This window comes from Buteo buteo, chromosome 12, assembly GCF_964188355.1.
Source record: "Buteo buteo chromosome 12, bButBut1.hap1.1, whole genome shotgun sequence".
NCBI lineage: Eukaryota > Metazoa > Chordata > Aves > Accipitriformes > Accipitridae > Buteo > Buteo buteo.
The window spans coordinates 36,335,343-36,363,078 of NC_134182.1; the positions used below are offsets into that span (position 1 = coordinate 36,335,343).

General features: G+C 39.4%; 1 protein-coding gene across 3 annotated transcripts in view; it reads right to left on the reverse strand.

The window, feature by feature from the left end:
• Positions 1-527: 527 nt before the first annotated feature.
• SMOC2 (SPARC related modular calcium binding 2) overlaps positions 528-27,736 on the reverse strand; it is a 149,604-nt gene continuing 122,395 nt past the window's right edge. For 2 of the 3 annotated variants that reach the window (XM_075043346.1, XM_075043348.1), the window contains exons 10-13: positions 8,778-8,880; positions 7,585-7,859; positions 4,979-5,022; positions 528-2,179 (exon numbers count right to left, since the gene is read on the reverse strand). In XM_075043346.1, coding sequence (XP_074899447.1) covers positions 2,156-2,179; positions 4,979-5,022; positions 7,585-7,859; positions 8,778-8,880 — 446 coding nt within the window. In that variant the 3' untranslated portion in view covers positions 528-2,155. The remainder of the gene's footprint in view (positions 2,180-4,978; positions 5,023-7,584; positions 7,860-8,777; positions 8,881-27,736) is intronic. The other variant, XM_075043347.1, reaches the window with a different exon arrangement.

Genomic DNA, 27,736 nt, shown 5'->3' on the forward strand with positions numbered 1-27,736 from the left:
TTCAAACCATGGACATGGCAAAATATTTGATTGCCTACATTTATATTGTTGCCAACAGTCACAGTGATGGAATTAGATGCTTCTTACAAAATGTTGCTATTAACCATACTGTGCCTACCGAAGCAGGTGCTGAGTATTCTCAGGGTTTGCCTCTCTCTCCCCACTGTTTCCAGTAAGGTTGAAAGTTGCCCAGCAGCTCACAGTCACACCGAGGGGACAAGGTGTGACCTCTACCTATGCCACATTGCACTTTGCTGAGAAGAGGCAAGAGACCAAGCTGAAGCTATATGGAGTTAGTAGCAACAAAGGATCTGGCCTCAAGATCGCTACTTTAAGAAAGCAGTGGTATGAATAAGGCATGAACAACCTCAGAAGAGAATTCATAAAGGAGCAAGGGAAGAAAAGAAGATGGACACAATGTGAGGTCATCAGGTTTCTTGTAAACTCAACACAGTGGTGAAGTCACCGCTGTGTGTACCCATTTCCAAACATGGCTGTCTGTTGCAGAAGAGAAACCACCAGCATAGTTTGATAACATACTGATCTTTAATCTTTAATAAAGAAGATTAAATTCCAAGTTTAACAGTATAAAAGAATAACAAATTTTAAAACAAAAATACAAGATAACACACAGCTGCATCTTGGTTCCTCCTGCTGTCAAAGCTTAGAGTACACAATTTCTGGGGTACAACTCCACTGCATACAGTGTTTCCTATCACTTCAGCATATGTTGAAATTGAAGTGAAACATTTTTATTTGCAAAAAAGCTTTTCCAGGTACAAGCTCAAGCCAGGGTGCTATTATGATTAGCTAGTCACATGTCAGTTCCCACACGTTATTTAAACAAACCAGAATGAAATCACTGCTTGTTGCAACATTCCTGCCTTTCCCTGTCAGCTCCTACATGCCAGCAGTCCCTCTACCACTGCATCGATCAACCCAGCTGCTTGTAACTCACAGTTGTTCAAGAGCTGAACCTCTTTTACTTGGGTCCCCTGCTCTAAATTCACATCCGCAAGTTCTTATTCCCTTCACGCACACATATGAAAAAGCACTGGGGGCAAAAATGACAGAGAAGGTATGAAAACTTGTGAGAACTTCTTTCAGACAGCAAGGAAAAAGCCTCAGGCAGGGCCGATTCGAGCAGCCCCTCCTGATGGCAACTGTTCATAATTTGTTCAGCTTTACCTCCAGCAGAGCCTGCGGCAAACCAAAGAGGTGATGGGGGCAGCCAGGGGGAGGGGAGGCAAAAGCCCAACAAGGTTGAGCCTTGTTTAGCCTCCCCTGTCTCTTTGTAGTTAAATTTGCAATTCTGACCCATACAAACTCTGCTCCTGCTTTGCACTGACCACAGCAACATGCTTTCAGGCCCAGGCTGAACCAGACTGGGGTGATGTTACAATCCACCTTACTCTTTGTTGGTTTGCTGTATTAATAAGCCAAGTGAAAACAAACAGGGGAAAAAATCCTACCAAAATTTATAATGGAAGGCACCTCAAAAATGGATAAAAGGATACATTTTTCTACAAGTATCCCAACTGCAGAATAACTGTTTTCAATCCATTAGTGGTTGCATTCTCATTGCATGACCTTTGGAAAGCATAATAATAACAATAAAAAAAAAATGAAATAAAATATTGCCACCAATGAAAAATCTGTTCAGTTAAAAACTGCAAAACCAAGTCAACAGCAATTTACACACTTCCCTCAGTCCTGCAAACCTGAAACATCCAACACTGCTTGGACACAATTGAGAATACAGTAGACTTTTCAGCATAACTCTACTTAAATGACAGTATTGATTAAGAAAAACAAGGCATACTATTGAAACCAAAATACATAGAATCAGGTTTCTATGCTACTGTTTGCCAAAAAGCTATCTTTAAAAAAATGGTTTAAATGCAAACTTTTACATCTCCAACACGTTTTACATATTTCAGACAACAAAAGAATACACATACATTGTATGTGATAATTTTTCAAAACTAGCCATTACATTTTCACAGATTAAAAAAAGTCTGTTTAAATATTTCATTTCTACAAAGTGAATTTACATTTTTAAGTACAAAGTGCAAATACTACAGTTGTTTTTATTGCCTTTTGGTGAGGAAATCTCCCACATGTCAAAGAGATCTGCCTTGGATCAGTAAGCTGTTCACCCTTGCTTCTTAGAAACTTGCTGAAAGAAAGTTGGAAAACTTTGCATTATTAATGATGTTTTCAAGTAATCAATTATAAACATTTATCTCTATTTTTCAGCAGTGTCCACATGCCACTATCAGAACAAGAGTTCTGCACAAATATAGATTGGGAATAAAAAAAGCCCTGCCCTGTAGTGCTTTTCATGGCATCTACGAACAAGGGTATGAGCAACATCTTTATTATTTCTTACCTATAGCCTCTTTAAATCTATACCTGTCAAACACACAGTACTAGCAACTGCCTGGGCAAGTCCCTGGTGCAATATACCTTTCTATGGCATGTGATGTATAAGGAACAGGCTGCTGGCCAAAGTCTTATGAACGATCTATAGTTTCCTTGTAAACTTTTTGCTAGGCTGCGAAAGACCCTCTGGGTCTCATTGACAGCGTGTGTGCCTGTATATGTATGTGTGTTGGACAGGGTGGAGCTGAGCAAGGGAAATATACCTGGCTACTCCCCCAGTTCTGTCCGATCCATCACGTATTTGACAGCACAACCGCAGCTGAGACTCAGTTAGCATATTAGTGTATGTATCTATATCTGCTGTCTTTCAGTAAGCTTGTACGTGCGCGTACACGTACAGATGTGCACTTATGTAAAAAAAAACTTCAGAAATACAACCCTAAGCACACGTAAACCTATATATAACTGAACTGCTGCAATAAACTAGTAGAAAATGAGCTCTTGAGCGTCCATCTCCTGAGCAGTGCAAATCTGATCACTCCTTCTTAGGTGGGTGGTATACTTTGAGCCGCTCCTACCCAGCCCAGTTGCTTTTCAATAACTTCCTTTCAAGTGAAAACTTTCGTGAGGAAAGCCACCTTCTGCATTTGCAGCCTTGTATTGTTCAAGTATGAAACTGGCAACAGATGGTATGCTGAGCCAGCCTTAATTCGAGGCTATCATTTGTCAGCAACAGCTTTTAAAATAATTGGTGCTGAGTCAGCAAAAGTATTGGACAAAATTAAAAACCATAGACACTCTAGGACACTTTTATTATGGATTCTGCAAGTCAGGATCAGATTACAAGAAAGGGGAGAGGGCTTGTCATGCTTCAAGTGTAGTGCACGTGTGCCAGTAATTGCCATTATATAATTAAAATAACCCCTTTGAATGTTTTTGAGTTCCGACAGGATAATTGTTTTCAGGCTGCCTTGTTTAAAGCATAAGTGATTTGTGGGGGGAACTTGAAAAGTTAAGACCACAAACATTTGTTTAAACAAACAGAAACTTATCACATCCCTCTAGCTGTGAGAATATTTTGTATTCCATCAAAGGTATGTAGGAGGTCTCTGGTAGAACCTACAACCAATGTTGAGCTTGCCTTAGGAAGTGTGAACCTAACATCAAACAAATCAGAGATAAAGCAATTAACAAATTGACTAGCAACAATGAGAGGAAGATTTCTCTTGGCTTGTGGGGAGGTTCACCCTGGGTTCAGTTTTTAACAAATTAATCTAACTTTCTGATAGATGGGAAGACATTATCCATGACTACGGTTTTGGGATGATTTTAGCCAAATTCCTGTTTGCCCAGCTGCAGAGTTACCTGAGCTGTTCTTATAATATGTTTATATGAATATTTTTAAAAACAGTTCATCATTGACTGATGCTTTTGTGGGCATTAATCATTTAATTCCTCTAACTAATACAAAACTGAGGCAAGAATGGTATGAAGAGAATTCTTTACTAGACCATCCAAATAACTGGCAGCCTCACAAGTCCTTCTTCAGACCCATACAAAAGTGCTAGGAAGTTGTGCCCATGTTGTCCAGGAAACTGAATCTTTAGGATGAATAATTACAAAAGTAGACACACACAAATGAGAAACCCTTTTTTAACCTTTTTTTCCTGGGCTTCCACTTAAGTCCCTCCTTTTCAATGTGTACCTTTCCTTGATCTAAAAACTCGTGCTTTTGTGCTTTTTGTAGCTCTGAATGCCCTGAGTAGGCAAAAATCCATGAATGACATATGCTGGTGTTATTCGGAAAAAACAAAATCAAGTCTTTGCAGAAAATGGGTGCAAAAACAAATCACAGATTATGTTGTCAGAGCACTTGACATTTTATTTGCTACAATCATTCTGCAGTCTTAACCAATTTTAGTTTTAACATACATCAGCAGACTGATGCAAATCCTAGTTCTCCAGCATAATTTTGCTCAGCCAGCAAAGGCTTTTGAAAGTGACAGCTCTTTTCTCTACACTAAGATTTTGAAAGGTGTTTAAAGTCACCACATAATAATTCAGTGGGGTTTGTGAAATGTGTAGATTTTCATAGGGCATGGAAAATGCACGGCTTTGTTCACAAAGAGTCATTTCAATCCATGTAAGTTTGTGTCTGTAGTGTGACACACAGGAAAGTTAACGGAATTCAGTTAAAGCAAAAGGTAAATGAAGATAAAGCAGTGCACATTTAAAAGCATATGGGAATGCTGTCATTCAGGAAAGCAGAAGACTCGTATGAGGGCTCGGTTGCACTCATCTAATTATCACTAACCTATATGCCAATTTACACTTTACCAGGAACACCCACATGCAGGCCTAATCCACTTTGTGTTTATGCACATTTACTCTGTGCCTGTAGCTGACTAATTCAGCTTTCCTTAGAAAGAACTTAAGTCAAAATTTGTTCATCAGGATGCTGCTCTACATTTTCCCGGCAAGTCTGCAGAATGGCAGATGAATTCAGTTTGAAGCTGCAGTGATAACTGCTAAAACCCCCAGAAGTTCAGCTGGGCAAGGCAGAAATGGAGATCTTGCTCTCCTCAGTACTCACCTGCCTGCTGGATGAAGTGCTCTCAGTGTTGGTTTTAGGAGCCGCTAAAGGAGGGAAAAGAAAACATTATAAATATGGTTCGCAAGTTATACATAGCATCCCCAGGAACTGAAGCCCTCATTCTGAAAAGGTATTTTGTAGAGCAGGGTAACTGCACAGCTTTCAATAAATGACATAAAATATTTCAGATCTTTCACCGAAACATCCACTTTTTTCTTTCCCCAATACAGGTGTGGCTTCTTTCATGGAGTTATATGAAAGTTGAATGACAGCATTTCTTGCCAGTTATTACGTGACATTTGCTTAGGACACATTGCATCTAGTCAGTGTCGAGCATTTCAAACTTATTAAATCTTTAGTAACAAATATAGCCTATTATCCTGGTGGGAAAGAAGCACGGACAAGCAGACTGTCTGGAAAGCATTCACTTTGCTTAAGGATATTGCACAGGAACAGCTCTACAAGCCAAAGACATTGTTCACATTTAAACTGTAAAACAACAAGATTATCGCTGGTTTTTAAGTTTCTTCATGGTAAAGTCCAAGACAGTGCTCTACACGGGGAAAAAAACCCCAGCTACCTGACTCTGCTGGCCCACTCAACCTCATGAGCAAAACTGGGATGCTAGGGAGGAACTCGCTCTCTTGGTTTTCTATGTCAGTTTTCTAGGCAGCTCAGCTGTACTGGGACAAAGGGGAACAAAACTGGACCTTGAAGAATACTGCAGCTACTAGTATGCCCCTGAGAAAGGACGTTTTGCAGCTCTCTGGCTTTTATATTGCTTCAAATGGTTCTCACAAGACACCTGGGACTCCCACAGAATGATACAGAGCTGCTGCCGCCTTATCTCAGCTCCCACCTCAGGTGAGGGCATCTCACCTATTCCTAGAAATACAACTCTAGCTGTAGTGAAGTGGTGATTGATTTCTTTTCTGCAAGTGAAAGGATTGTCAGAAAGGAAATTTTAATTATCAAGCAGGAGAAACAAAACAGAATGCTGATATTCCAACAAAAGCAATTTTTACTGTCTTCTCTTTAAAAGTATGTATTTCTAGGAAAGCAACCAAATTATTTGGTTTAGAATTTTTTTCCAACTGGATGCCATTACTTTTTTGATGCAAAAGTTCTGAGGTATTTTTTCCTTCCAAAAATTAATGTTTTCGTTATTGACTACATTTTTTTTGGAGAAGCTCTCTTAAAAATCTCCAGTTATGGTGAACATAATTTTTACTTTAGCTAAAGCTGTGTGTGATCTTCCTATAATTTCATGCATCTTACAACTTCTTCTTCCAAAACAGGCAGTTTATCCTAATCTTTGTTTTTTCACTGGAATGGCCACAGGAAAAACTGGGTTTTGCTTTGAGTCTTGCTATAGCTGTCCTTTACACCCAGGGGCAATGATTTTGGACCCAAATTTCATCTACAATAAGAGACCAAGGAGTGCCAGCTGCAGCAGGACAGAAGTGTCTTGAAACAGATGTTAACATATGAAGTGACCATAATGGCCTCCACTTTAAAACACTAGGCTGCTGAATGGTGTAGATGAAAAAGAAGCTGTTACTTTTCAGTTTCCGCATTTATGGCATAAAGATAACAACAGTCATCCACCTTCATATACTCTTTTTTTACCTCCATCACCTAAGTGAAAATTGCAAGGTATTATTAGTAGCCCCACAAAAAAAAAAAAAAAAAAACAAAAACCACACAGGAAAAAAATCCCAGATTTGATATATTTGTTTTGAGAGGTCTGTTTCTGTGAGCCATAGACAATTTACTTTATTAGTACAATGTACAGCTATTCTGTCTTTCTGCAGTATTCCCTTTCTAGACTTGAATACAACCAATTTTGTGGAAACCATTTTATTTCTGACTGGATTTCCCACTTGACTTGCTTTTCATTTCCTATGACACCTTTGTTTTACTGCCTTGGCTTCATTTTAAGGTCCCAGACAAACAGAACAATTTGCCTATGTTCATATTCTACAACTTCTTACAGCATGGTGATCTACTGTTGTTTAACATTTTTTTTTTTTTTAATTCTTCCTTATATTCAGGAATTGTGTGGTTGAACTCTGTAGAGACCATTACACACTGCAGTTAGTTGTTCCCCTTTCTACCAGTTTGGCAGCAAGGTAAGGTGGCTGTGTACCAGCAGTTGTTCCACCTGTTTGGCAGATGACTACATTCCTCACTGTATCTCTAAACCTCATTTGAGAAATGAGAGGTCATTAGAAAGCTCAACAATGTGCTTCCTTCCCAGCAGGAATCCAAAAAGCACAGGTGTGATAATTCCACTCATTCAGGACATAGGACTGTAATAACATTAAACTGGCTCTTTGATGACTGTTTATGTTATCGTATCCTCCTAGGTTTCCTACTGTAATGCATTTAATGGTCAGAATCAATGGGAAATTTTTGATTCTGTTGGAGCAAAGTGATGGTTTGCCTACACAGAAGCAGCTCTCCTGCCATTTGCCCTAAGCTACGGCTGCATTAGCTACGGACAGGTGTATTCTTTTATTTTCTATACTTCTGGCATATACAAATATCAGGCTTCATCAGATTTGAAGAATCTGGTGAAAAAGATAGTTAGAAAAGATTCTTACTATGGCGTTTCTTTGTTTCTGCTTTACCTTCTTCTTTTGTGACTCCCAAGCAGCCCATTAATTCTTGAACTGACAAGGACTTATCATTGTTCACATCACAGTATTCCACAAACTTCTTCACACATTTTTTGGGTTTTGATTTCTTTCTTAGGAATCTCTTAAATGGCTTGATTTCTTTCTTGCCAATGTCACCACTGGAATTTTTATCTAGCTGTTTGAAATACCAGTGGACCACTCTCTCTTCCAGAGTATGATTTGGATCAGGCTCTGAAACCCTGAAACAGAAAACAAGAGTTTAGTCTTAATTCTGATACATAAACCTCAGTTTATACCTTTATTTCAGAATAGTTAAATCACTGCCAGATGCTTTGTTACATAAACCTCCCTGCTTTTGGACACTAGCTTCCTGTAGTGAATCCCTCTTTTTTCACTTTGGCCAACTGTATCCTAAACTTTACACTAAGGGCTGGAATCTGCTCTTAGTTAACTCTCCGAAACTCTAGTGAGGTCAGCACCATACTCAGAAAACAGTGCTTTCCCCTTTCATTTCCTGAAACAGACAAAAGTGAAGAGAGAAATAAAAGAGAAAAAGACAGTTTCATAGATGGCTGACACATTAAAACGTGTAATATACCCAACCCAAGTAGGTCAACAGTCAGCATCACCAAATACCTAGGCTCCAATTACAACCCATGATGGATGCTCTTAGAGATAAAACACCTAAATGTATTGAATTACAGGGTAGGCTATAACAATAAATGCCACCTCCTCTTCAGAAGGTAAGCACCTGATCTGCAGACACCCAAAGTTTGACAGCACTTAGGCATTTTTAATTCTACCTGTGACTGTTGATAGCATGGGTTTGTTTTACAAGCAACTAGGCAAAATATGAATCAGGAAGGTAGCACACATTCATCAAGTAAAACCCGAAAGAAGAACAAAGACTGAGACACAGTTGCACCAGCAGCTACAGATAAACTCTAAGCTGTGCTGTTGCTGAGAACTCTGCTATCAATGTCTCTCTGTTTAGTGGACATAGTCCACTGTGGTAACTTTGAAGTAAACTCTCCTAGATAGATTCCTGGAAATTTACCCTTTGTAAAGGCAGAAGAAGAATTACTTCCCAAAACCCTCAATCATTCCTTCATCACTGCCAGACACACAAACACACACAAAATGGATCTGAAACCCACCGGCTAGAAGACAATGATGGATCAGAGACTGCGTGCACCATATCCGTGGACAATGCATCCAAAACACTAGTCAGGAACTCATTCTTCTTGGCCCCAGGACAACCTAGAAAACCAGATTTTTTCTTTTCTTGTTTCCTCTTTTCACAACATCTAAATTCCAATGATAGTTCAAACTTAGACATCGATGTGACTCCCTGTACAAAAATTCCCATAAATTGTGGACAAGCTCATAACATAATTCAAAGACAAACGTCTAAATTCAGGTATGTATCTGGAACATAAAGCAGGAATAGAAAAAGATCCTTTTGAACTCAAGCAAGTGGGAATCTGTTTTGCATACCATGTGTCCCCTTCTTTCAATTTTGGCCATTGTTTTTCCCTCTTTAAGATATTTTTTCCATAGGTGTCACATTTGAAAAGAACAGCTTTGAAACAACAGATGTTTGTACATGACACAGACTGTTTGAAACACAGTTTGAAGAAGCCCATAGCACACCACTTCTTTCAGATTTCCACTTTTGCTCCTCTGAACTACCATTGGCTTTCTCAACACACATTCTCTCTGTAAAGTAACAGTCAGCTCCTTGCCTTTTTCACTTTTCTCTTGGACAGGGGTTAACTCCCGCTATACAGCACCTAACCCAATGGGATGCTGTTAGTCGGTACTTTGGTTCATAGTGTGGGATCCTATGGTGATGCTAGATCATCCTCATAGTTACATTCCCTATGCCACGGAGTTCTTCTCTGAAAGAAACTGACAGCACGTTTCAGACCCATAATACATCAGATAAATATATACTGAAAGATTGACTCCTAGAGCAGTGCAGCTGGAACAGATAAATTCATCTGACAAGCGCATGGATGTTGACACATGGAGGTTTGCTTATACAATACACCTGCTTCCTCTCGTCTTCCCTAGAGCCCTGAGCCAAACACCAGGTCCTCCCCTAGCCCTGTAATAGCGGAGTTCAACTCTAGGATGATCCATGAGCAGTGACATAGAGATGATAAGCTTGAAGCCGGAGCCCGCAGCAGGACTTACACAGACAATTCTGTGCTGGAGGCCTGCTTACCCGCAGTTCTGTAAGTGAAAAAGGGAAACGCTTTGAAGTGTTGTGGAAAAAGGAAGATTAGTCAATCAGTGGGGATTCGTTATTTCATTACACTTCTTAGTGACCTCTGGAGCAGGCAGTCGGATTATCTGAGCCTGAAAAGCCTCATCTTGCCCAGCAAATTATTTTTTAATACATCCCATGTTGATCCAAGGAAATGAACCTGTGTTATATTAGCCCTTAGCTGTGTTGCAGTAAGAATAGCTCAGCTATTATGTATAGCAGCAGCACCCACTACGTATTATTGTCTAACACATTCATGTAGTTATGAGTTCCCTGTCTCTTATGTGCTTGCCTTCGGCACCAGGGACATTTTATTTCAGTAACTGTAAAAGGAGTATAACAGGAATTCACTGAAGCAAGCTTCACTGCACTAAAAGTACACATATGAAACCAGTTGTCACTCTCCAAGATATGTTCCTCTTCCCTTAGCCTTTAACCACTTGTTTTTTCCTGCTACAACTGGAAAAAAAAAAAGAAAAAAAGAAAGAAAAAAAACCCCAACCCAACAGCTATGGCTATAATCCTAAATTTGAGTTCCGTGAGACAAGCACTTGAGCTTTCTCTGTAAGGCACAGAAATGAGAAGGGTGGCAAGAGATTAACAGGGAGGGACACAATACAATACCGACAGGTTCCTGGCAGCATTCCATGCATAATTTAAAAGTATATTCTCTAGAGCACAGAGCTTGCTGGTAAGTAAGGCTCAGACACTGGGACTGTGTATGTAAATCATGCATTGAGATTTAAATGAATCCACGGAACTTTGTGAGTCACAAAAGCACCTTTGCCCAGAGATGAGCAGGCAGAGCCCAAGCAGTTCCCATGCAGAAGGCATATCCAGCTGTGTTAGCGTGGCAGCCTGCCTGAATCCCACAGCAAAGTCTCTGAGCAACCTACTGAGCTCAGCATTACATCTTGCTAGCAAGGGTACTTGGCCTCTGGACCAGAGCTGGTTCTCTTCAAAGGACAGGCAAAAAGAGGTCTGTCCGAGGCTCTCCATGTAGACCTGTCTTGAATGATACGAGCTTTATCTATTTCATGCTGGGGTTGTGTTACTCTCTTCAGGCAGAAGCCTGAATCCTGCTCCAAACATGAGTTGTGAATTGATACAGGGCTCATGGAAAATGCAGACAATAATGCCTCAGCGTATAACAACGCAGTGCAATACGGAGACAAGGCAATTTGACTTTTTTTCTTTCTCTGTCCTTTTTTTGATATATAATAATGTTAATATCCAATTTTATTTAGGAGCTCCACCTGAATTTTTCATGTTAGTTATGAGTGTATTCCTGAAACATCTGGAAGAAACAAAAATATATGTTTTAGGTAGTTTCCACTGCTGTCCAGGGAGCTGCTGAGTGTACATGTGCTACAGATGTAGACATCAAAATCATGACTTAGCTTGCTATTTATGAGATACAGCTAGGTAGGGGAAAGTATCAACTTCTAAATTCCCAAGAAATCACGGGGAAAAAATTCCATAGTTTAAAGCCTGTCTCTAACAATTTTCCCTAAGATTCAGAAAGGTTTCTAAATGTGTATTGCATAAAGTTGCAATAGCAGCTAAGAGCAACAGAAATCTTCTCATAGAAAAGAAATCTCACTGTTAAAACAAATACAATCGGCTGCTATGAAACATTCTAAATTATAACTCTACTACTTAACGTAAAATGACACCCCACAAAATCCTCACCAGTTAAATACAGAGAAAATATTCAGTTTCTCCCAATTATAATTTTTGCTGATGTGTGGGCAATCACACAGCAATTTACCTTACAGTGAAATCTCTGTTCTTTGCAGGTGTTATTAACTCAGAATAATTCTCTGGAGGCTTCACGCTGAGCTTTAATTTGCAACAAACTTGTGGGTGAAATGGCAAGACTGGGGGAGCTTTAGCTTGATTGTAATGAATAATTCACTCTTACAGGACTAAATACAGAAAGGGAAAGACTAGTCTCTTATGGGAGCCTTATGCTTCTCACTATGGTTTATGTGCTTCAGTTTCTTCTTCTGCAGCTGCTTGTCCTGTGTGGATTTGACAGCTTACATAAATAATAATTTGTTGTTAAAGGGTTGAAGTTGAAACCACATGGAGTTAACCTACAGGTTCAGAGACGTAACATGGAGTTGAGTGTTTGCTTTAAGGATAGTTTTACCCAGAGTAAACCTTAGACCAACAAATACATACCACAAATGACGGGAATATACAAACACCTCATTTCAGCCATAATATAAAGGTAATCAAAGAATTGTCATTATACATTATATATCTCATACGTACACATGTCTCTCTATAAATGCATCTACCTTTAGTACTGAGGAGGGATTTTTGGAGTTAAATCTGTGGGGCAGTTGTCTATAAACCTTCTAAAACATGCATCCAAGTGCCTTGGAGCTCTCTGCTTGGTTGATACTAATCTACTACTGTCAATCTTGGAAGATTATCTTTTATAGCACATCTGAAGTCACGGCTAGAAAAGTATTTTGCTCATTTCTGTAAAAATGTGAATACAATAGATAAGATTAATCACTTTAAAAGGGAGTTTACATTAATCTTCCTGGAAGAGAGGGAACTGTCTTGAGTCAGTCACTCAAGTAATTAAAGGCATGACAACTTCCAACTAGCAAATCTAAAGCTTCTTTTTCATTCCCAATTTGGCAGCATGAATATCAACCCTAGCAGGGCACTCAAATACAATGACCACTGAAATACCTCTGAAGATTATAAATAAGTTTTGATCTGCCAAAGATCAGAATGATCAGAACTATCCATGTTTCTTTTGCAGCTTTGACTTCACTGAAATATAGCAGGATACAGAAGAAAACGATTTAACAAAGTTTGTCGGTGCTACTGGTTATCCTGGGAGAGCAGACAATACAAGTAAAGTATTTTTTCTTGGACTTTTACTGTTCTATACACACATATATGTCCAATTCATGAGTTTATTTCTGTTGATCCATATAAATCACAAGTTTGTGTTTTTCTAGATGTACTGAGGGCCCTCCTCATTTTTTGGAGGACATCTTGAGCTCTTCTGAAGCCCCATTACAGCAAAAAAGCCCTTCAAAGATGGGAACTGAAATTTGTAACTCTGATGGAGCCTAAAAATCATGGCTTCAACAGAGTCAGTGGTTTTATGGCTCATTGCAGTTTTTCCCTTACCGCACGGCCCGGTAACCTCTCACAAACAGTAATTATCTACCTCTTAGTCTCTATCCTAGAGGTATTGAGGACATTATCATGTCTCCTTGTTAACATCCCTCAGGTATTACCCTTTTTTTTTCTTTTTTCTCTCAAATATTCTTACCAATTAAAAGAATTAAGTTAAACTTAGAGCCAAATTCTCTTTTATCTGTGCTTACCCAAATTTCAGAAATAATAAAGCAGAACAGAACAGATGTTAGCTGGAGGGGAGCTACAGATCCATTGCTTTGTAGCTCCAGATCTCTATGTCTTACAGGGAAGAAGTATTATTTCTGGAGAAGGGCACGAAGCAGATTTCAGTTCTCCACATATATTTAACTTTATTTTTGTTACTATTTTAAAATGACCTTTCTGTTCTCATTTTGGGGGGAAAAACAAAAGAGTTAACAAAGGATGCTCTCTCAAGGCCCTACCCTTCAATCCCAGGCATTCATATCATACCAAAGTGCATTGAGGGGGATTTGTTGAACTTGAGCCTGCTGAAATGAGGGGTCTCACCCATAACAGTTATTTAAGCTCAGTATAAAGAAACCCATTCAAAAGGCATTCATCCCAACTACCTTAGACTTTTTCTTAGAATAGGCTAGGATCTCCCTTAAAATGTATCTATCTCTTCTTCCTCATTAACTGCTGAGGAAGCCCAGACAGCGAACTTTTACACCCAGGTGGTGTAAAAATGCTTGTGATGAATTCTGTATGTATCTGTTTTGTAAGTTCATTTAGGCTTAGACTACTCTGTTATTCTTCGGGTAAATGTGATGGAAAGAAGGGATAATGTTCATAGCAGAAACACATATGATCTTATAAACAGTTTTCTCAGGCAACTGAGCAGCAAAGGCTGGGTCATTTGTTGATAGGAAAAGCAGTTCATTACATTTATTTCAGTTCTTGCAATATTATTGTTAAACAAGAAAAGGAGAATTAGAACATCACAGCATAGCACAGACAATGCGAAATGACTAACTTTTGATTGTCACTTTTTTGTTTGGTTTTTCTTCCATGAGAGTTTGAAAGGCTTTTGAGAAGTGAGTTTCTTGCTGCTAACAGGTCAGAGATGTCACTGTGTGAGCAGGCAGGGATGAACCAGCTAGAACACTGTAACCCTCTCAGATGCCATCCAAAACTCAAAGCAGAACTTGAGAAGGTCTGTGGACCTTATTTGCCTTTTTAAAACATTCTCTTGTAGACTCTTACCTCCCTAGTTTTGACTGGGAACAGGAAAAAGGTCTGAAACTCAGATGACAAGGGGGTCTTGCTCCTTTGCTGCCTAACTGGACACAAGGCAGCTGATGTTTTTATTAGGTAGTCACTGCTTACACAACATCTACCCCAGTTTTGGAGGCCAAAGACATTTCAGTATGTTGAGAAGAATCTGAAATTCTGAGCATTTAGGTTCAGCCTGTGCCAATGCAAACTCCTAACCTTCAGAGGCTTGTCGCCTTCTGTTTAACGTGACCTGCAGTGTAGCCATGTGGGTCCAGCTCCAGTGTAAGAAACACAATGTATTTGACTGAAGTGTAGCAGGAACACAAGTCAATCAGCCCACTGATTAGGACACAGAGAGAAGAATTTCAGGATTAGAAAGGGGCCCAAAAAAGGTCCAGAAGAGAAAAGCAACTGGATCCAATTTTCAAAAGGTTATACTTCGGCTTTACATACTATATTTCATGACTGCCTGTCCCTGAGATATACAGCTGGTACTTCTAACTGCAGTAACACTTTCAACAATAGCTTATTAAATTGAAATATTCTGGAATCCAGTTTTGTATAGTATGGCAGGCATCTGAATCTCCACATTATCACTCTGAGAGTCTTAACAATTAACAACCAATATTACTTAGGGAGTCAAAATGCAGTCCTTTTTAGTAGACATTTATTACTTCCAATTCACTTGTATTTTCATCATGCTGTTATGTTTCCTCTCAGGAGATGGGTATGAAATAACCATATTTAATTACCTCCATTTAAATATCCATTAAAAAGGAAAAGCTATTACAAAAAATGTATGTTGTTACAATTATGGAAGTGACCTCAGAAATAAGGTGCATAATTCTGGTCTCCTGCTGGAAAAATTGAACTATGGGGAATTACTTAGTGGGGATGTTTTTTACATTACTTAATTAATCTAAGCAGCCCGCTCCTTGGAAACGTGCGTGAAAAACAGTCTTTTCTACACACTGATGTTGATTTTAACCTTTCTGGATATGTCTTACTGAGACTTTTACCATTGGAGACAACAGCTGAAAATCCCCAAAGCATCCACTCTCAGCTAAACCCACAAAAAAGCTCTCTATCCAGATACTAAGAACCAGGGTTCATTAAAGCAAAAAGATGAGGGAAATTCAGAGCTGAGTTAGAAACTGTCAGCCCAGCAGCACACATTTCTATAAGAGCTATTTTCAAAGCGGATCTGCCCACAGAGTGGTACCAGGTTTTCAGAAAGAAGAGCAGAATCTTCATGCCAGTCTGTCGTTCTTACTCTGCCGTACCATGGGATGGACAGAGGTGTAAGGCCAGCGCTCCTAAAGATACCTTTCAGTCCCTCAAAGAGTGATACATGATGGATTTTTTCAAATACACCTTTGAAACGCTGCGCCTTTTTTTTTTTTTAAATACAAGTGTAGATGGTACAGAGCAACCCTGACCTGTGGCACACAAATGGGGAGTCCCACAGATGCAGTGACTTGGTGTCTCTCTCTCCTGGAAATGAAAGCAGTGGCAGAACCACCAATTACGAAGCTAAGTCACTGCTACAAGGGCATAAAGCATATTGTTGGATGGTGTAGGATGAGCTGGAAAAGTCGATGGAAGGCAGGAGCAGAAAGGAGGCAGAAGATCTAGCTATATTGCAAGCAGTCAGGTGAAGTATCAGAATCTTTACCCTTGCTTTACTTTGCTTATACAGATACCTACAAGTACTGAATTTGAATTGGGAGACAAATTTTCATCAATGTTATCTGATTATTTTTTCTCCCTCCCTCCCATAACTGGCAAACGAAAGATTTAGAAATTGGATTTCCAGCACAGAGAAGAGCTGGGAAGAGGGGAGGCAGGCATGGCTATTTCTTGCAACATTAACTATATACTGAATTTTAACTCAGAATTAGTTTTTACAGTAGTGATTAAAAGAGGTTTATAAAATGGAAATCCTGGAAGCAAGTGAACTGAAACAAGAGTCAGCAAGAACCACGAAAGCATTACTTGAACACTATGGAATGAACCAGTCCTTGGAAACCTGGCATCACAAAAATCTCCCTCTATATATATATGTAGTATTTAATTTGGGATTGGCAGTTGTGTTACCTTCCTGGACACTTTCCATTAAACGTGGCAGATTTCCTCTGCAAATACCATTTCAAACCTCACCGGCTAATCCTTTGCTAAATAAAAAAGCTGCAAAATTACTAATACAAAAGCATAAATAAAGCCTTACAATTGCTCAGTATGAAACTTTTACGAGATATGATATTATGCAAGAATGAAACACCCTTCGTTCCTGCTGAAGGAAGTGGGCATACTACGACTGTCTGAACACTCAGGCCTTAATAATTAGACACTATTCATTTAATTTAAAAATGAAGGTCCATTTCTAATTCAGCATTACCCAGCTCAATTCTCCAGGGTTGACAGAGAGAGATCTCTGTAGCTACAGCAGGTTTCAAACCAAGATTCTTTGCAAATTGTCCTCTATTTGGAACAGATCTCCCAAGCCAAATATAACACTGTGTACTTCATTAAATCATAATAAACTAATGTTCAAGTAATGATGAGCTTGACTTCACCCAAAAAACCCAGGGCAATTCAGAGTTAAGCATGCCACCCTTAATTTGCAGCTTACAGTAAGCACTGAGGAAATGAACACACAGTGCTTGGTAGCAAAGATCCTGCAATGACAGCAGCACAATGGAGTAAATTAAAGATGGAAATGAATGCAATTATGGTTCTAAAGTGTCTGGCAGCAAGGATGCAATGCAGCTGACTTCACATAAAACAGTTTACAGTGTATGGTTTGATTACAAAGTGCCTTGGGTCGTTTTAGAGAGGGGCAATCCAATTCCATAATAGCACTCCATTATGGATTGTGAGGACGGTTTCCTCACTGGACCACTACGCTGTATGCTAGTTTCATCACATACAGTATGATCTAATTCCCTTGTGTTCTGCACGTCCTGCATTAGGTCAGAAACCCAGCTAGGAATATCCTGCAGCCATGCCAAGGCCTGGATTTCCTTGTATTTGTGCAGAAGCCCACCCTGTCAACTCCGCAGAGGTTGTGGAGGTTAATGCTAATCGGGTTGCTCAGAGTCAGTCACTTGGTATTAAGAGGTAATATCTGATAGGGCTGAGGAGAGAGGCTATTGAAAAGTGAAAGCCATCTCAGGCTTCTTGACCATGGGACTTTAGAGAGAGAGAAATACCGTCATACCCCTCCAGCAGTCAGGCTTGGTCTGCAAAAAACCCATGACCCCGTTTTATACCCGGGTTGATGTGACATGGACTGCTGCAAGACTGAGCATGTGTACACAACTACAGGAGCACGTGTGTCCTGTTTCTGAAGCAGGCGATGAAATTGTCTGCTGCTGCGTAAATGGAGTGAGATGGAAACAAACCATCACGTTATATCTTTGTGCTCTGGGCATTGCAGGGGATAGGGGAAAATACAATCTGAATGTACAACAGGAGCATCCCAAATGCTCATACCCAGGAAAACTGAGTCCCTCCTGTGCATGTATAACAACCTGATTTCCAGCCATGCATTTTGCTTGCCTCTTGGTGAATGGAACTGAAATAATGACTCTGATTATAATTTCTACACCCCACATTTCCATTCTAACTCCCCTGTGAATACTTCTTTGGTATAAATATGCATACTTTAATGTTGATTTAGTAAACAGCAGTCATTTTCCATCTCAAGTGAATGAATGTAAAGCACTAATTCAAAATTAGAGGTCCACGCTCCATACCTGGAGATACCCAACACTGCAAGTTCCAACAGACACAGACTTTCAGTCCACGAACTTTATATGACTGGAGTAAACTAAGCCCTCTGTGGATGGCTGTAAAAGGGTTCACATGCTAGACTGTCAAAAATCAATAGGTGGTCTACTGCTGGATAAAATCAGAAAGCAGAAGAGAAGGTAATGAGAAAAAAGATCCTTAAACCTTTAAAAATGCCTGGGATTAGATTAAGAAATTCAACATGTGTGTGTGGATTACAAGGACAAGATAAACAGTTAAAGCCCATCCATTTCTGTCAACTGATAGAAGCACATTCACAGAGGGTTTTGCAGCAGGGTTCATGTGTGCCATCACAAGGACCAAACCTTAAGCCAGAACAATTTCTTTGTGGGAAGAAGAAGGACATGAATATATGGTAAGGGTAGTGGAAGGAGGAGACAAGCATGGAAATTAGAGATAACCAGGTAGAAAGCCAGGGGAGAGAAGACAGGCGTGGAAACCAGGGGGGGGAAAAGCTCCTTGTCAAGCAAACTCACATGGACCGCCTGTGCTCTGACACAGACACCTCTGACAGCACTGACACTGACAGAATATTAATCTTCCTCCCCCATTCTCCTCCAAACAAAACTGTAGTTCACTGAGATAGCTCTGGCGTTCATATGAGTAGGCTTCTGGTGGTTTTGTTTGCTCTGCTTCTGCCAAAGCCATGTGGATAACATGGCTGAATCTCTGCATCTTTAGCTGCATTTGCAGAGACAGAGGGTTTTTATATCTTCCTATTGCTTCTGGCGCTCTCGGTATGTGACCACGAAGTAGTTCTCTCTAGGCCTGGCCAGGAAACAACAATTCCATCATGTGGAAAGTGTCAGGATTGGGTAATTTAGATTTTACTCTGGTGCAGAATGAGCTTTTTTTCCCCCCCCTTTTTTTTTAAGAACAAAACACCCCATCCCATCTTGGCCAAATAGCTTGGTGATGAGGGCACGCAGCTGAGATGGGGGAGACTGAGGTTCAACTCCCTGATCCAAACCAGACAGAGCAGGGAGTTGAAACCTGGCTTGCTGTTATCCCAGCGGAGTACCCTAATCTCTGACACTAAAGAGTCAGGTTCAATTCCCCGCTCTGTCTGGTTTGGATCAGGGAGTTGAACCTAGGTCCTTTCCTCTTCAAGTGAGTGCTCTAATCATCGAGCTATTGTGTGTCCACAGAAGGGTTCCTTTTGTTGTGAGCAAACTCTTCAGAACAAAGAGAGTGTCAGAAACCACTTCTATTGCTACATTAAAACATTTTCTTCAGAAAAATAACAATAGCGTCAGACTGGACAGCATGTTCTTTAAGTTAGGGCTGAATCCCCGGCATAGGGAAATGCAACCAACATCTTCCAAAAAGGCTGGCAAGTAGGTCAACAAACAGAGTGCTCTCGCTAGATAAAATGAATTCATGAGCTTCAAGAAAAGCATGGGCTTCAGTGCTTTGCTGGATCAAGGCCACTGCACTTTGCACACCGAAGAGTTGAATTCCCAGTAAATAAGTTTTTTGCCTTGCATGTGTGGGACTAAAGGCTTTCTGCCTTACCAAACAACAGACTTGTGGGAACTGATGCTTAAGCAGCACTTTATCATTCTGCCATACTATAAGCCACTGTTTAAATTTTTTTTCAGCAGTGCATATACACAAGAGAAGCCTGTTGTTTGATATAGGAACTCATTAAGGCTGTTGGAATTTATTTTCTAACTTTAAATGCATTCTATTTAAAATTGAGTATTTAACTTGTCTATTATTCAAAATAGATGTTTCACTCAGCAGACATAAAGAGGGTAGACAATACGACTTCCAGTGGGATAAAGTTGAATTCAGAGCACAGTGGAAAAAATAGGGGAGCTGGAGGGACTCAAACATTCAGACATCATGGGAAAGAGCAAAAAAAAGGAAAGATCATTCATAGGGGCAACAAAAGGCATAGGGTACTTCACTGGTTCTATCTCAATTTGATAGTTATAGTTCCATTCACAACACAGAGTACAAGCTTCATTTCAGTTGCCTTTTTTCTTTTAATGTAAAAGGTTTTGTTCAATTGTCTAAATTCTAAATGGAAAGGCAACTTGGGGTTCTCACACAGTACCTTCAAAAATATCACCAAACTTTATGCTTGATGACATGACTTAGTAAAGCACCTAGGATTGTCTGTAATATTAAGTGTATCGGGTTGTTTTGATGCCTGTGATCTGCTGGAGCAGAATCAATATGATCTATGAATTTCATGGATGTATAAAGATAGAAACATGTATCCAGAAAAGGGGAGAGGATGGGAGTTCCAAATTCAAGTTTTACAACAATTTTGCAGACACCTTTAGTTTTTCTGTTTTCTGTTTTTCCTGCATGAAAAGAATCACTTTTCATCTCTCAAGCATTTGAGAGAATCCATTAATGCTGCTGATGTGTTTTGAAATGGTTACCAGGAAACACTGCAAAAGAATATAACTGCCTAGCTATCAAAGCATGTTTTAAGAATAAATTCCTCTACTTTTATGACAGGCATTTATCTGTAGTCTCCACTGAAAATATAATGAGTATAGAATGTCCTCACTTTATCTGTCCTGTGTTACAGCGTTCTGCTTTATCTGTAAACAGAGATAAATCACAAAGAAGGCAACTGGGGAGTAGAGGGGTTGGGGAATGAATCTTTTGCTGTTGAAGAAAGGAATTCAAATTTTGGTTTGGTTACAAGCAAATTAACCAAATTAATTCCTACTTGTCTCCAAATTACAAATGTTACTAAGGGCAAGTGCTGAAGCTAAACATCTGAAAGAAAAAAAAAAAATCTGTGAGGGGAAAGCTGACTTGAGCCTATATACAGGGTATTAAACCTTACTTTAATATAAAATACATTTGTAAATAAATACTTAAAAAAAAAAAAGTATTTCTCCATTAGGACTGAAAACAGGCCCACTTATGAGTGCCATCTGAGACATAGGGCATACAAGGTACCACTCTTTTTCTGCACAGTTGAACAATTTTTTAAATTCATTGTACAAAGAGAAAACTTCAGCATTGAGACATTCACTGTATCCCATAATGAGCTCACTTTCTGTATATCAGCCATATCTTCCTGAATTAAGAAAATGGCATAACATTACAGTTAGATTAAGATCCAGTGGGTCTAATGTGGTGGTTTTTTCATCCTCTCTCCAGGAGACCAGGTTTGATTTGGAATGAGGAGTCCAGGTTTAATAGACTCATTCAGGTAATAGTTTTGTCATAAGAAATGCATGCCTCTCCTCTCACATAAACCAGAGTTTTCTGACCTGCTTCCCAGGCTAACTTTCCTTTGGTGGATTGTAAAGAATCAGAGCAGTGTGTATCTGTTCGCATTCCTTCTTCCCCCCCAGCCTTCCAAACGAAGCGACTATCAAGGGAAGCCTGCCCGCAAGATACCCCACAGCCAGATATGAACGAGAGCTAGCAACAACAAAGCATTCACCCGAACGCTTAGCTAGGTCTCCAAGCTTAAAGCTCAAGCAGCTGAGGAATTTGGCAAAACAAGGTTTCACTGTAGAATAAACCATACAGTTCTTACTCTCCCAGAAGAGTCCTGCTTTCCCAAATAATCTTAGTTTCACCAAGCCACCTGCCTATGTCAGGGAAATTAATGAACTTCAAAAGTAAAAACAACTCATGATGAACAGTGAGCCCTGTTTTTCTAAACATCGGAAATGCCAGCACCACAGCAGTGTGCCTTCTTTTTTACCAAGCCATACAGGGAGCTGTAAATTAAAGCCTGATTCCTGGACCTTACATGTCCAGCCACTGCACAGCACATTAATCTCTTTCCTTGATTCAGCTGCCAAGTTTGCAATAAGGTTGTGTGATGCATGCCTTGAACCATGAGCTTGGCTCCAAAAGAACTGTGCACCCTGTTAATACAGGGGTCAAAATACCTGTCTTAAGAAATCCAGTTTTTATAGGAACTTCAAATGAGTGATTTTTTGTAATCCCTATTAGATTAAAATTTTCCTATTGACAAACACTTCTAGTGAACAAAATGCTACGTATAAATGCTGCACAGCTCACAGAATCAATGACATGGGCTTGTAAACACGTGAGACACAGATGTTGTGGCTCTGTTTGCCTTGATGTTTTTAATCAAGAAGCAAGAACAAGGGACAAAGAAACACAGCAGACAAAGGATGAAATCAGCATTGTGTCAAAGAAAGTGGACAGTCAAAACAGCAAACATGATTTCAAAGAGCTCATAAAAGATTGGCATTTTAGTGTTTGCAAAAAAATAAACTTAGCTCAGCTTGCAATAGGAAAGCATTAGAGTTTCACGAAAAAAATAGGAAAAATAAAAGTAATTCAGGAAAAAAAGTCATCTTTTTTTTTTTTTATAAAAGAGACCAGCTTCCTTTGATTCAGTAGGAACCAAACTAAGTTCAGTCAGAGAAACATACTTGCTTTCAAAATCTGACACTGGGATTGTATATCTAATATTAATTATTTTTATCCATGACTTTGGTTCAAATCAATATGGCAGTGTCAATGACATCTAGAGCATGAACTCTCTGTAGGTGCTGTTTATGTAGTTTAGATAATCCCAACCTCTACAGCCCAGCTGGTGTTCTAATTACGCTGAAGTATGCTTTGCACAAGCAGATAGGAAAACTTGGATTCCAATAAATAATTAAGGAGGAAGAGAGATATTTACCAAAAGTTCTTAATTAACTAATTGTCCTGGCTTGCCAGGGGAAAAAAAAACTCATACTGTATACAGAAAGTAGTCCTTTGATATATATACAGTGTAAGATGCATCAATCATATTTTTTCAGAAGCAATTTTCCTGCTTTTCTAAGAGAAAAGATGTTGAGACACAGATGTAAGGGCTGGAAAGTTAAATTTTCTCTCATGCTTAAGTAGACTCCAATTTGTTAAGAGGTCTTCATGGGAAATCTGAAAAACAAGTACGCAGAGCAGATACAAAGGGGTGAAAAATGTGGCCATTTCTAATGCTGCACATGGTAACCCACCACTCAGTAGCTTTAAGATGTATGGAAATCATTGATAAACAGAGAGTGTGGATATGCTCGAGGAGTCATATTGTATGTGCAGTGAACCCGACATCGCCTGAGGCTGCTGAGCTCACCACAGCACCGAGGAACTCTTCTGCCCTGGCGGAATGTGTCACACAACAACCTCCAGGCACATACATGTGCCTACAGGAAAGGTGGGCTGGCCAGAGGACTTCATCCCACTTCTGGTGGGAGAATAGTTCAAAATCCCCGCTGGGTCCCACTGACAGGGAAAGATGCAAAGAGCTCATTCATTACATCTCACCCCCAGCCCAGCCTCACGCCTGAGCAAGCTGGCCTCTGTCACACGTGGAAAGAATTGATTGTCCCAGCTCATCTCAGCACAGGGGTGCACACAGCTGGTGTCACCCCAGCCTCACCTCCCACAGCCCCTCCAGAGTCTGGCATCTGGGCTGGCTCGCTCCGGAGCGGGAGAGGGGGACAAACCCCTGCTCAGCTGTTTGGAGAGCAGAAAACACGACATTGACACTCTGGGTCACAGCATCGCTCTCCAGGAAAAGTTAGTGTTTGTGAGAGATACCTGGACCGTAACACTGACACTTCTTGAAACCTTCTGACAACCCCGGCTGCTGAACCTCACTTATTTCTTCCCTTCTTTGAAATAAAAAGCAATAAAAATACTAATGAAAAGGTGAGAGTTCTCTACTTTATACTAAGCTCTCTGTAGGGAATGGTAGGTATACTGTCATGGTTATCAGTGTCATTTGTACCACTTTAATCCCTAACAGAACCGGTTACAGTGAGATTATTTTCATTTCAAAGCAATGAACTAGAAGCAGAATTGGAACCATAGTTTTATAGATTAAATAAAATAAAAATCTTCTTTAAAGCAAGTAACTGCCAACCATACCAATACACTATTATTTACCAAGTCAATTACAAAGATACTTTCAAGCAGTTACCTATATAATCATCTGGATGATATGAACTGTTAGAGGAAGTACTGACATAATAGGTATTTACTTATTTTTCTTATTCTTAATAAAATAGCTTTTAAAGAATTTTAAAATTCTGATAGCAAACCCACTGTTTTCTTAAATTTGAATAGTACAGTCAGCTTGAATGAGGCTAAGGAAAAATGTAATTTGTTTCTTTGAAGTATGTCACAAGAGTTCATTACAAACAGCAGAAATAGGATACAGTTCACAGAACGGGTTTGGTTCAATTCAATACATGAGAAAACTCTTTATTGAGCTGGCTTCAATATATTGATAAGTAGAACCTGATTAAGACCCTTTCATAGGAGGGTGGGTGAGTCGAGAGGCATAAGAGGATCTCTGTGTGTACGTATGTGCGTGTTAGTTTAAGCACAGATGTAAATTTAGGGCTATGTAAGCTATCATATAAAAGCTTTTAATCTGCATAAATCAGAAACACATTATTCCTGTGTGGTGAAATTACAAGCACGCATCACCCCAAACAAACACCAGTAGAAACTATACCCCAATGCACCTTCACAAACCCTGTACAAGCACATGTTATTTAGGGAAAGAAGAATCCAAAATTCTCTTGTATAAATATTTTAGAGAGTTTTAAAACATTTTATTGGGAATATTTTTTGTATCCTTCCAGCTCTTTCTTTGATACTGTGAATTCAGCTATACAGATCTCAGAGGGAGATAAAAATTCTAACTAATAAAATACTTCTCTAAATAACTTAAAATTTACTTTCTGCATTCAAAGCCTAATGGATCAAGTACCAGATATATTGAAAAATTTCCAGTGGTGGAAATATGTGCTACATATCTTAATGGAAAACCAGGAATCTTCTCTTTTCTGTGGTTCAGAGATCTTGTTTCATGACCATTTAAATATTACCTCTCTGAACTGAAATTAAGGGGATGGAATTCTCCAGCATACATGAAGGAATAACCCTTTCTAGTCCCTGGTGATTATTTAGATGCACACATATACACATACATACACAACTAATGGAGTTTTTTACAATGCCTTCTTGCTTGAAGTGTTGAAATTGAGATACATAGGAATAACGGCAAGTGAGACTGTAGAACTCAATGCCAAATGCAATTTATATGTTAAATCCAAAATGCAGCATATTCTTTTCACCACCAGATATATAGTAGCTGTAATACTGCTAACTACATAGTTGAATATGCCAGTCAATAGCTATGCCTAGAGTTTGCTTTTCTCTTCAGAGCACTAGATAATTTTTCAAACTCCAGGTTTATTTTCTGTGAACAAATCTGCCCAGCTCTAGTAAACATTTTCTGTTATAACTGTGGATGGCTACAAAACCTAGGAACTCAAACTCTTTGTTATCAGCACTTTTCCCCATTATACAGTTTACAGCACAGAAGGGTCTGTAGTGATGAATAAGTCATTAAAAAAGCCAATGAATATTCATTCTGATTCTTAAATGAATTTGATTCAATAACCTTTGCTTTGCATTTAACTGTGTTCCAAAGCTAAATTCAAGTTGGATCACTACCAGCAAATCTGGATTACGTACTCAAAGAAGCCAAAATTCATCGTAAGGATGGATCCTGTAACTCTCCAGTTAGGGAATGGGAGTAGTACCCTGGGGCTGAAAAACTCTGACTTTCCACAGGTTCTGAGTGACTGCATCTCATTTAGCAATCAGAGACTACATAGCACGTAGAATATCAAGGGTTATGGAACCAACCTAAACCTTCGTCCTACAAACACTTATGCCTGGGCTTAACTTTACAACCACATGTAAAGGTTCCTTTGATTTTAATGGAACTAATCACAAGAAGAATGTGGGTAAGTGTTTGCAGGATCAGGGTTCAGTGGGTCATGAATTGTATTTTAGGAATATTTACAATGAATTACTTGTGGATGACTTGCAGAGCAAGAGGCTTTACCAGAAGACATTTCTAGATAGCAAACAAAGTCAAGAACTTCACAAGCATAAAGGGCAAAATTTGTGAATAATTTATTTCCCAAAATTATTCATGGATTTTTGCCATATGCTAACATCAGGAATCTATGAACAGTAGCACTCCTGCTGAGCTATAGAGAAGCAAATTTCTGAATCTTGTGAAGCATTCTGAATCCTTTGAAAGAATTCCCAGATGTTTGTATGGAGTAATTTCATTTCCTCCTCGAGGGCTCTCAGTTGTGGAGGCCTACAAGTTGTATTGAACCCAAGGAATAACATCATGTATTTGAAAACCTCTTTGTACACACTGTCATCTTTGTGAAAGAGAATATTTATTCTACACCTCTTCACTGAGCCCAGAGAAATGCCTTCTCCGCTCTCTAAATACCTGATGCAAAAAGGGACCTGGAGGAAAGCCAGCTGGCTTAAGCTCAGCAAGTGTGAAACGGAGGTGACACATGTTGGCAGACTGAAGCACTTTGAGGAACTGGCAGGAACTTTCACTGCCTCTTCAGTTGATGGCATGTGTCCACCCATTGTCCAAGTGGCTTTGCAGTCAGCTAGACTGCAAATTTTCCAGGCATCATTTTGTTATTCTGTGTTTGCACAGTGCCCAGAACACTGGGATCCCAGACTACACAGCTATAAACTACTGTGATACAAACAATTAACTATACTAAGCACGGAAACTTCCCCAGCTCGTGTCTGGTCCCAGGTTCTTCATATTAATAGTAGCAGGTATACCGTCCTCCATCTGTGGCTGTACCACAGTGTGCACGTCCTTGCCAAGGAAGTGCGCTGAGTCCTTACCAAGTGTAGCACTTTCCTACCAAGACATAGCACATATAGTCAATCATGTCTTTGATCCCACATGTCTGGGAGGACATAACCTGGCATTACCTTTGAGCCTCAGCTGGAAAGTCTGCTTAATACTGATATTTTACTTTCTAAAATAAAACCAACATCACTGAGAGCATGCAACACTGATTTTGCCTCACACTGGTGACCAGTTCCGCTGGTCTTCTCAGGTAAGCCATGAAAAAACATGAAAAGTCTAGAAAGTGTGAGCATCGAATATACTCTCTGATTGTCAGAGACAGCCTTTTTCTCAAAAGTAAGTTAACAGAAAGATTAATGCAGCAGGCTAAAATAAAATTATTTTCTTCAGAAAAATATAGCTACTGATGTGAGATGAAACTATCAACAATTTTGACTATATCTTGTTCACTTTCCTTGACAAGTGAGCTATACTCATTGCTTGACGCTTTCAGTCCTTACTCATCAGCCAAAACTGATGTTATTTCTGTATTACAGATTAACTTACTCAAAATGTTGGGAAGTGGGAAGTCTTGCACTAGCTTAATTTTACACAAGCCCTAACCTCATAACTGCCTCGATTGCAAAAAGTCACTGTTTGATATAAAACACAAAATTACTAGGGTGGTTTATTATCAGTACAGGGTTTTTTTCAAAGTTGCTGGGAACTGAAAATCTCACTGGACTCAACGGGAACTAAGTGCTCATTTTATTTGAACACTGGAACACTTCTCCAAGTGACTAAATGCAAAGAATAAATGCCTAATCATTGTTGTTCCCCCTTGAAAATATAGCTGCAGGTATACATTCATTGAAAAATGAAAATATTTGGTTTTCCCTGTCCACAGATTAAACATGAGAGCTGTTTCTGCTGGATAATCAAGGAGAACTTGTATCCAAGTATGAAAACACAAC